At 38.4% G+C, this 10,992-nt stretch overlaps 1 protein-coding gene across 1 annotated transcript in view; it reads left to right on the plus strand.

Annotated features, from left to right (window-relative positions):
• Window positions 1-10,992, plus strand: part of LOC113498826 — a 61,435-nt gene that overhangs the window by 36,682 nt on the left and 13,761 nt on the right. Inside the window, exons 14-17 of the mRNA XM_026878968.1 lie at window positions 623-716; window positions 8,180-8,284; window positions 9,793-9,909; window positions 9,984-10,088. Of these exons, the coding sequence (XP_026734769.1) occupies window positions 623-716; window positions 8,180-8,284; window positions 9,793-9,909; window positions 9,984-10,088 (421 nt within the window). The remainder of the gene's footprint in view (window positions 1-622; window positions 717-8,179; window positions 8,285-9,792; window positions 9,910-9,983; window positions 10,089-10,992) is intronic.

Below are 10,992 nucleotides of genomic sequence, written 5' to 3' on the forward strand. Positions count from 1 at the left end.
AAGGAAGATGAAACAGAATCTATGTCAGAATAACCTTTACTGCTTTTTGAAAAATATATTGAATTGTCATTTTTGCTTTCCTTAACCACTTTTATAAAACGACGCCAACACCATTGCATCGAGTATCAATTTTATTTAATTTCAATATTGTGTTCTTATAATATCACGGTTATTTGTCTTTCGATCACAGGTTTCACAAATACTATGAACGAAAATAATTAAATGAATCATTCATGTATACTTATTTAATATAAAATATCCATTTTAATGATTGACGTATAAAGTAAAAAACGATTAAATAGAGAATTTCAATAATTTTAGAATTGTATACAACTGCAGTTCCACCTTGAAACTGTCAAATGATATCATGAGATTCGTCCGACACTTACAATCTCGTGTGAACTCATACTCTTTCTTAGCGCGCCGAGGTGGGGCCCCAGCGGTGGGGTACAGCGGTTGTGGTCAAGCTATAAGTAATACTAAATCGGTAATAGAAAATGTTAAAGAAAAGTCTTACAAGCGCATCATCATATTTCTCGATATGACGAATCAATTAATTAATTAGCATGCACTTATTTTTACTTAACCTGTACAAAGTAACTCTGATTATCGTTTTCCGCAGCGAGAAGAGTTCCCGTGGCATCGGCGGCGTCCGCGCGCGTCCACACCCGAGGAGATGTTCCTGGCGGAGGACTACAAGCGCGCCATCAACACAGGTAACCTCGCAGCTGGACTGAGAACGGCTCAGCCTACATATTTTCACCATGAATACAGGCTGATAAACATCATTATACATTTGTGTGAGCGTTTTAGCCTGTACCGCAATGTTTCGATCTGTTCGCTAGCAACAACGATCACAAAACGTATTCAACATAAAGTACTTTCGGAATTTCGGACGCGCGCAATATATCCTCACAGCCCCTCACGGGGAAATATATTTCTACTTGAACAACTCTCTTTGGGGCAGTTAGAAGGCAGTCGTACGGAGTATTGATATCAGTTGTACGCACGAAGTGTCGTTATCTATTTGGTTGCTCATATGTTTCGAAGATGATTTTTTCTCTCGCAACATCCATCTTTGTCAGATCGGACAGCAGAGAGAGCGGGTCACTGTTATATACGTCGTGAATACAGATAGGAGAGTTCCACCAAGATCCCGGCAAAATTTGTTTGTCATTTCGTGATATTATTCTCCGCGGAGTTGGAGTAACTTCATAACACAGAGGAACCTTCGTGATTTCAGCTCACTACATTATTTGTGTATACTCAGGGGAAATTTAAAAAAGAATATACACCGGTTGCGAACGAAAAGTCACGTAAAGTAGACACTTTACGAATCAGTTCGGGAGTAAAATAATTCTGTTCGTTTGAATAAATAGCAATGTAGACAGGGTAAGCGCGGAGACAATGTTCAAGCATGTTATCGTTTTAAACCTTATTTACTGAAGCGTTATTTGCTTTGCTTTGGATTTAACACCGAATTTATATCAAAATACGAAATGACGAAACAAAACAAAACGATTCGTGATTCAGTTCACAGCAGCTCGTTTTATTACGCGAGTTCCTGTATTGATGGAGCCAACATGCAAACAGTTCCTACTATATAAATACATTTCCGGCTAAACCGATGATGGACACAAATATATGGAACCTGTTCTGTTCCTGTTAACTCTTTTTTTGTTGATCTGATAACCGTAACCATAGCATGCTTTTATTGTCATCTTTCACATTTTAGCAAGATGTTATTTTATAAAATCCTGTTAACATGAGAGTGTACCATTGAGCACATTAGTAGCTTTATTTCTAAAAACATCGTTCCTGTTATTTAATATCTTTTAGGCTTACATTTTCAGACATATTCAGCAGAGAGTGACAAATATAAATTGATTAGAAGGGGATGTCAAACGTCGATCATCATATTTATACCTACTACATATAATATACCCAATAGATATAATATAAAACATGTGATTGGGCAGGTCTGTTGATTAGGAATTATCGCGACCACTCCACAGCGGGTGTGTTCAAGGCCGGTACCGTTTTCTACATCACATCCAGAGAGAGAAACATCTCGATGTTTATGACTCAAAAGAGTTCGGTGTTCACGGCGGAGACGGTGTTTACGGCCGGCCGTTGTTTTCGAGTCTCCGGATAATCTTATTGGAGTGATCAAAAACTTCAAAAGTACAGTCGTTCTCGAGAGTTATTGCTTTACCGGGAGCGCCCTACACTATGTTGTTACCGCCATCGACTTCCGTGAGCCACTTTTACTCATGACATTCCTGTTTGTTTGGCCTCATCTTTCGGCTAATCGCCCTTTAAATTTGTAGCCACTTGAGATTAGAACTTTACTACAGATACATGCTATGATTAACTTTTTTATTTTTTCACAAACGACTCAGGACAAGCATTAATGGATCTCACAAATAACGCTCGTCTTAAGCGGGGAACGAACCCGCGAGACGTCGTGCTCAGTGGGTTTGATCTCAATCACTCGGCTATAGTTGTAGTCAATATTAATTATTCGACATTATTTTATACTAGCTACGTTTATACGGCGTTTGTCTCCCGCGTTTAAACGGGGAACTTCCTATATTCAATAATAATAATATCTGCAGACAAAAATACGTAAATAATAATCTTCTCACCTATATACTTACGTATTCATGTTAGGAGCAAAAGGTAATTACCATAACAACGGCATTGTGACTGTTGCTATGGTTACAAGTTTTGCATTAATACCATTTCTCGTTAATACCATATAGCCCGCGGGTCAAAAATAATCCCACGGGAACATAACATTGGGATAAAACTATCCTATACGTTAATCCAGGTTATTAACTACGTAATTATTTGTGATCCGTTCAGTGGTTTTTGAGTGAAAGAGTAACAAACAAACATCCATCCATACATACATATGTACATACAAACTATCTTATAATATTATTAGGATTTATAAAAGACGCAATTCTGGAACTTTGTATTAAATGCTTCAATGTTTGAATATGCTCCACTTATCGATATCGTCGTTTCTGTCAAATTCGAATGTTCAAAAATAACTTAACCTTAAATTGTCAAAACTTTTACTATTCTGCAGAAAGATGCACTAGATTGCCAACTTGCAATATTCAGCCTCAACCATCACTCACAAAAGTGAACAATAACTATAATACGAGGGCGACGACCTCGGGGAAACTCGATGTTCCTAAAATAACTGACGTGTATGGAGACAAGAAGTTAAAGAAACTTATTTCATACATTCTTAATAGCTTACCCGAGGACGTTAAGAACAAGGAGAGTAAAGATAATTTAAAATGAACCTAAAAAAAATTTAATCCTTAGGCATCATATAATCTTGTACTAATTTTCGATCGTTTTGTTTGAAGAGACTAGACTTCTAAGCCAGGACCAGTGTGAGCTCATGCGGCGCTGTCGGGACTCACACCTAATGGTAAATGAACAGAACAGATCGCCTTTAGCTCATGTGAACGCGCCCGTATGCGCTCGCTTTGAATAATGAACGCCGGCTCACACTCGCCTCGAAGTGCTCACTCCAACCAAAGACGAAGGATATTTGTTCATTTACAAATGCAAGTACCTAACTTATTTACTCGATTCACTATCGAAATACTGCTCAGTAGAAACATACCACACTGTAAACCTATTAAGTAAGTATTTCTGATAAATTCTAAGAAAAGCAAGTTCGCGAGTGAATCGAGTGAGGCGTGTGAGGTACATTTAATCGTATTAGTGGGTGAGGGGCTGCGGGGAGTTGCGGCGGCGGAGCAGGAGGCGCAATCACTTTATTGAATCTGTGGGAACAAGCGCGGCCACTCTCACCTCGCGCGGCTGCAGCTCGCAGCTCGCAGCTCACAGCCCGCACCGCACAAGGTCATTTAATCAGTACAGTCGTATGTCAAGTTTATTTATACCTATCGGTAGCTCTGCGGTTATACATTAATAAATGTTAAGCTTCTATTGCTCCTAATGATGCCTCGATCTGATCTTACTTCTTAAAACTGACGTTACTTTGTGCAGTATTTTTAGCAATGGCACCCTGCATCATACGGTCTATAGTATACCTGTTCATAGGTCTCGTTAAAGAAAGAGTAAAGTTTGCGGGTAGTTCATGAGCGAGGTACCAGGAGATCAGGTAGCAGAAGTAGGTACGTGAAGTAGTAGTTTATGAGGTTGCTTTAGATTGGGATATCGCTCTTGCTGAAGTGACTCGATTGACGTACTAATTTATTTTTATATTTTTTATTGCATCATTACCACCGACTGCTAGGCCGTAAAGTTGTCGGGGTCGGGGGTAGCTAATTTGTCTATAAATATATGTGGTTTATCTATGTTTAAAATGTCACAAATTTATGACTGTATACAATGATAATATCTCCGATAAATATACGTAGTTATTCTGTCAGCAGCCTTAATTTCTTTCCATGAGTCCTCAAATTGTTGTATCCTATTGAAAGTTATATTTCGCCTTGCTTTTCTCAATATTCACACTATGAAAAAAATCTATTATGCGCATGAAGCACTCAAACAGTATCGTTTTTGTATCGCTATAAACTGTCCCAATTACTTTCATGAATACTGGGAATTTATGAAACGAAAACTGAACATAGTGCTTTTTGTACTATTTTTGTTTAGTTTGCTTCGAAAGTCGATGTTTTCGGAGTTTTAGGTTTGAAAAACGATCAAATCAAATGAAATCAATACTTGCAAAAAGGTTGTATTCGCGCATAATTACAATCAACACGTGATTCGTATCGCGTCCGCGCTCTTGGTTACGCGCACTGACCTCGGGTCTTACGTCATAATATTGAACTATCAAATTAATTTCACGCTGCACGATAATGTTAAAAATAACTTTGATTTGTAACAGTCGGTCCACAGCCGGCTTACTTTTTAATGAGTTGAATTGATTACTTATGATACAGATTAAAGGAACGTATAAAATTTTATGGCTACACTCAATTAGCCTTTATTTATTTATTTAATACAATATGGAAGACTAACAGCTAAACAAATCTGGAGTAGCTATAATTCAGTTTACGGAAAGCCAATTATAAGTTTTCACTTTTAGAAACAACGTGGTTTATATAAATGTGAACACACACGTCTGCAGTAATCTACTTGAAAACACAAAATTAAAGATATATATTTGTATTATTCCAACAGTAAAACTTATTTAAAAAAAGTTGATGCTAGGCATCTTCTTGCTGAGGACATACTACACGCAAATGGATCGAGATTATGCTGCTTACAAAGTTTGTTAAAATGTCTACTTATACGCACAATGGAACCATTCTATCTGTAATTGGTTGAGACGCACGGTATGTGTAGAGGTGGATTAAACTAACTATACCCTTCAGGCTGTGGTGGATTTTTTTCCCAATTAAATGTTATGACTCAAGTTCAGATTGTTTGATATCGTGACTGTGTAACGCGTACCTACCCACAACACTCCATGTTACATAATAATATGTTACCAAATAAGCGACAAAAAATACGAAAATAGTAGCTTTTCTGTCCGAGTATTTGATGTAATGATAAAGAGCACTTCATGATATCTTATTTTTAAGTTATAAAAGTCCTATTTTATAAATGGAACACATTTGCACAAATACCACATATAACTTTGCATAATAAAGTTCCCGTATTTGCATCGGTTGTCAGTGAGGGCTACGAATCGCTACGTCGTAATTCCAACGGGTCGTAGCGATACCGGACTGCTACTACGCTTTGGCGCCTACACTGTAGGCCTTATCTTAGCGTACCGCAAAAGTGAGATCTACACCATTAATTATATGGGTTTTTATATACTTAATGCCGCTGTTTGATTTCACTCTCAGTTAAAATCAACAGCCATTGGGAGAGACAAAGTCCCACGTTTGCTTATATTAAATTACATGTTATTAAGGCATAACTTTGCCCCACTGGTCGGACCCTGAATGCTAGTAGAGCGCGTGGCGTCTAAATGTCATAGTTTATGACGTCATTACTGCCGCCCCGACCACATTGTGGTGTGGACATGCTTTTTTATACAACTTTATTGAATGCCTGACTGGAATATATAAAGCATCGTTCGTAGCACTATCCGCAAAAACTAGGAAAATTATGTTGCATGAGACACGTGTGTTCTTTAAATAACTATTAGTTCAGTATTGCTATATTTGATGACATATATACTTAAGTACGTTGTCTGACGAACAACTCCTTAATGACTTTATTAACAAAGAAAGTATTTATAGATCTATGAATACTTTTCATTTATTCTACGTGGGACGTAAATGAATGCATTAATTAAAGTTCTTTTTTATAGCTATAAAAGTAAAATAATCTGGTAAATAAATTTAATGTAAATTCAATTAAATCCCTATCAAGCTAATCTGCAGACTTTCGGTTATTCTCCTCCACTCTCACCCACCACAACTTTTATCGTTCACCTTGACTGACTTGCACATAATTTTCCTTAAATACAAAACAAATTAAACTAAAATCGCTCTATCCGTTCGGGAGCTATTTATTTATTTGAATAGACGGTACAACACCAATTACGCTATTCATTAAAATTAATGACAAAATTACAAAAAAAAAAATATGTTTTCAAACAAAGAAAGTAAAAATATCAGTTTAAAAAAATAATAATAACAAAATAACAAAACATATAAACGTTCAAATGAAAAAAAACCATAACAGAAATAACTACTTCTGCTATGACGCAACAGACAGATAAACGTCAAACTTATAACATCCTTCTTTGCGTCGGGGCTTAATAAACACTTTTAAACACTTGCCTACAGCGTATAAACAAGCTGAGGCCGCTGTTGTCTTAAATACATAGACAACTAGCGGATTCATTCCTTGCACCGTCTGTTATTAAATGTTTCGTTCGTATGAACTTCATTATATATTATACAAAATACTATACCTGTCATTGATTTAAGACACACAATGATTTCAATCATAATAAGCAGTTCTCACACTGGGACATAGTTAAAAACTTAAGTCATTACTCGACTAAGTCATTACGTGCAGCAAAAGATTATTACTGTTTGAGCAATTCAAACTTTACTCATTATTCACAAGATTCTTATACTTTGATTAAAAATAATTATAATTTACTTTCAAATTACTTTTAGTTTTCTGTGAGTACAAAATTACCTCTACATCTACAACACATATCATATACACACACACACAAACATTGCCTCTTCATATTATACATCGTAGACTGATGTAACAGCGTATTCACACGTCAACCGTGTCCCTGTAAGTCACCAGGAATAACATCCCGCTACCACTCCTATCGCCTGCTGTCCTGGTACCTGGTACATCATGACTACTATTAGGTCCCTGTACCACCCTCATAACTCATTTACTCTATCATTTTTCATATTGTGCCATTGTTTTTGTTCCATACCTACCAACCTTGTCTTGACTACAGAGAATACAAGAATAAAATAATTATCCAAATTAATGAAGCGGCTGGAAAGTTATGCGTGTACAACCTGTACATTAGCACACCATACATAATAATAAAATATAAACAAGATTACACATCGGAATCAAAAGTGAAAATTTTCACTTCTTAATTAATTTTTCAGTTTTATTAAATTTCTGAACTTAATTTAATTGTTTTCTTAACGATGAGAAAATCACCCATTGTTTTACATTGAAAACCATTTGATTACTTTCTTAGGCAAAGCGAAATTATATTTCTTAGTAAGTTCGAAGCATTTTTTCAAATTTACTCACCTTCTAAAACTTCCCTGACTTCCACAAATAATTAGATATCTATAGATACTCATTTCAGTAATTTACATAATATATGTGAGATAAGATTTGACTTCGCCAGTTTTTATTACATCAGTCGCTTTATGAAGTTATTCAAAATTATAATTCCCACGTTTCTAGATAATTCATCAATATTTTGTGCATACTTTTGAACATATAAATTGCCAAATGTTTAATGAGTCGCAGGGAGCTTTAATCGAAATTGCTACCACTTTGCTGCCACGCTATGCACTTAAAATTCGGCTAAGAGAATCTTGAACTCAAGCCGTATTTTAAACAAAGGACAACTGCCTTCACTCTGCCTTCCCTAGACGCTATAAAACGCTATAGTTACATTAATCATCGCTTTTATATAATGAATGTGTTTGTCATTCAGAGAACATATGCGACTGCAAGTTCGAGATGGTGTACGTCGAGCCGACGCCGGCGCAGGAGCGCGCCAAGCCCGGCGACGAGGACGAGTACGTGCCCGTCGACATCGGTGAGTGCAGCACTTCCACTCAGGGTCCAACCGAGCAGTCTCCAAGAAACAACTAAACCTGCAGACTTGTACCTCGTTTTGCATAATTAACCAGGTATCTGGCGCCGGGCAGAAGATACCGACGCCGACGTTATCATTCTAGACTCAGCTTGATTGAAAACTTTTGTTCTTTGATTGAAAGAAAGTTTTTTGATTACATAAAATAAAAATATCCTAGTAGCCAATCCCGAGGCACGAATTATTCATCAATCGCTCACTGAGATTAACAAATTCAATTACTTAAAAGTTTGCTTGACTTTGGCTCCGCTCACGTTTCTAGTTCATAGAAATATCTCTGAACAAAGTTTGGAATCTATCAAGTTTATTTATGGATTGAACCATTCAAACTATTTTGTTCAGCCTTTCTTTTTCGCTACTTGTAGCCGAACCGTAAACCATAACATGCATTATGAATATTTCAAAGGGGAAGCAATGTTTTTTAATTACCTTTTTGATGTACCGTAATAAAAAGTCACAGAGTAATATGTAAAATGTAACTGTGTAATGTCCTTCGTCTGCGAACTCCATTTGTGCAATGAAAGTGAAGGATATACGGACCAACTGTCCTGTAATTTTCCGTTTCCGCGGCCCTTCGCCCTACAGTCTCCGCTCTCCAAGCCACGCGGGGCGAGCGGCGCTTTGACACCTGTGAGGACACCCTACTCGCGGCTTTGATGCTCTCTGACGAGGGAAGGAAGCCGCTCTCGTCTGAACATAGTTAGGCGTCTCACTAATGTCGCGACACAATTACTAAGGAACAACACTCTCAAAGGGCGACTCTCACACCAATGTGATTTACTACGACTGTTTTATACAGGATGTAAAATGAAAGAGTGCTGTTAGAAGTATCCGAATCATCGTTCATTTATGTTTTGCGATACATATCTTAAATAAAATGTTTTGGTAGTAATGCAGGTATTTACAATAAGGCAAACATTGATTTTGTTAAAACTCTCAAAGAATTCACTTAAATCGCTCGTCCATATTTGTCTTCCTACACCCTGTATTTCTATGGCACATAGTCGTTATGTAAATGTGTTATTGTATGGCTGCTATTTAAATTGTACAATTTAAGCACGGATCGTATTCATAATATAATTATGTTTAAATAAATATAAATGAATGCGGACAACATCACATACATTGTTCTGAACCCAAAGTAAGTTGCTAAAGCACTTGTGTTATGGAATTCAGATACAACGAAGGTACCACAAACACCCAGACCCGAGACAATGTAGAAAAGTGAATTTTTACATTGACCCGACCGGGGATCGAACCCGGGACCTCAGAGCTAGCGACACCTTGAAACCGGTGCATACGCCACTCGACTACGGAGGTCGTCAATGTTTAGTCGCCAGGAAAATAACACGCTCTCTTGAATACCTTATTTATAGACAAATTATAAATGATAACATTCAGTTTCTTTTGCAAATGTGTTGTTAGTAACGATGTATCGTTTGTGGTGACAGTGACGAGCCCGCCGCCGCTGGCGCGCGTGTGCGCATGCGCGAGCTGCACCAAGCCCGTGCTGCCCGAGCTGGCGGACCCTATCTGCCTGCAGTTCGCCGCGCTGCCGCTCAACACCGGTACGTGCCGCCCACAGGGACCGCGCGACGACGGCACTCCTCTATTGATCGATTACATCGTAATGCATGTTCAGTGCGCACGCGCATCCTGACGCTGCGCAACGAGTCGGTGGTGACTGCGCACTGGAGCAGCGCTGTGCGCAACTGGCCGCGAATGCGCAACAGGAAGCTCGCCTCAGGTCCGCATACATCTAACCATACTTAACATTGTTTCTGAAGCCGGTTTTAATATCATGTAAAATAAGAATCGACATCCTGCAATATGAAAAACTCAACCTCATTATCAGTAATCAGTACAAAAACTAAATTAAATCAGTTTAAAGCAGCACTTTACCTTAAGAGTCATTTAAAGAGACTTTTCGAGAAAGTAGGGGGCTACGCATACGGGGTTTCTGAGGGGTGCAATGCAGAGCGCGGTACCTCTGCCAATTATGCAAATAAATTATCAATTTATGAGTTGGCCCCTCTATTAGTCGACCCCTGGGGAGTTACTGCTCCTACTAATTTTTACTCATTTAGTCTTACATACATTTTAATACCTACCACATCTTGTCTTCATTCACACCCCCTCCCGCCCCGCCCTCCTCCAACGCTACACTCCGCTGCTACGACACTTATCAATGACACTCTTGCTTCGAACTTTGCGTGATTACATTTGAAATTAATTGAAATTGAGTGATGTGCCCCGAGAACAATGTTGGCATGCGCAACCTTAATAATTTTATTGGTAATTAATTATATAAGCCACTTAGAGCACACTGCAGGGAACACCATCAACGAACACTACGAACCCTTCTGCTCGGAGATATTTGCTGAAATCTTCGGCTGGAATCAAAACTCCAAATTCGTTATAGAGTCATGTGTAACAGTGTGGCCATTAGCATTCCTTCCAAGTTAATGGGCCTTGCATGTCGAACGCCAACTGTTTGACCTAGTTGAGTACGCGACCGTGTGTACTTGCAATTCGCCGGCGGCCGCTGGCTGCACGCTGCACGCCCACGCCGCTTGGGGCGCGGCGCTTTGTCCGGCGCGGTGTACACACACATACATATACAATCAATCCCCCAACTGATATCAACATCC

This window comes from Trichoplusia ni, chromosome 11 (genome assembly GCF_003590095.1).
Source record: "Trichoplusia ni isolate ovarian cell line Hi5 chromosome 11, tn1, whole genome shotgun sequence".
Taxonomy (NCBI): Eukaryota; Metazoa; Arthropoda; class Insecta; order Lepidoptera; family Noctuidae; genus Trichoplusia; species Trichoplusia ni.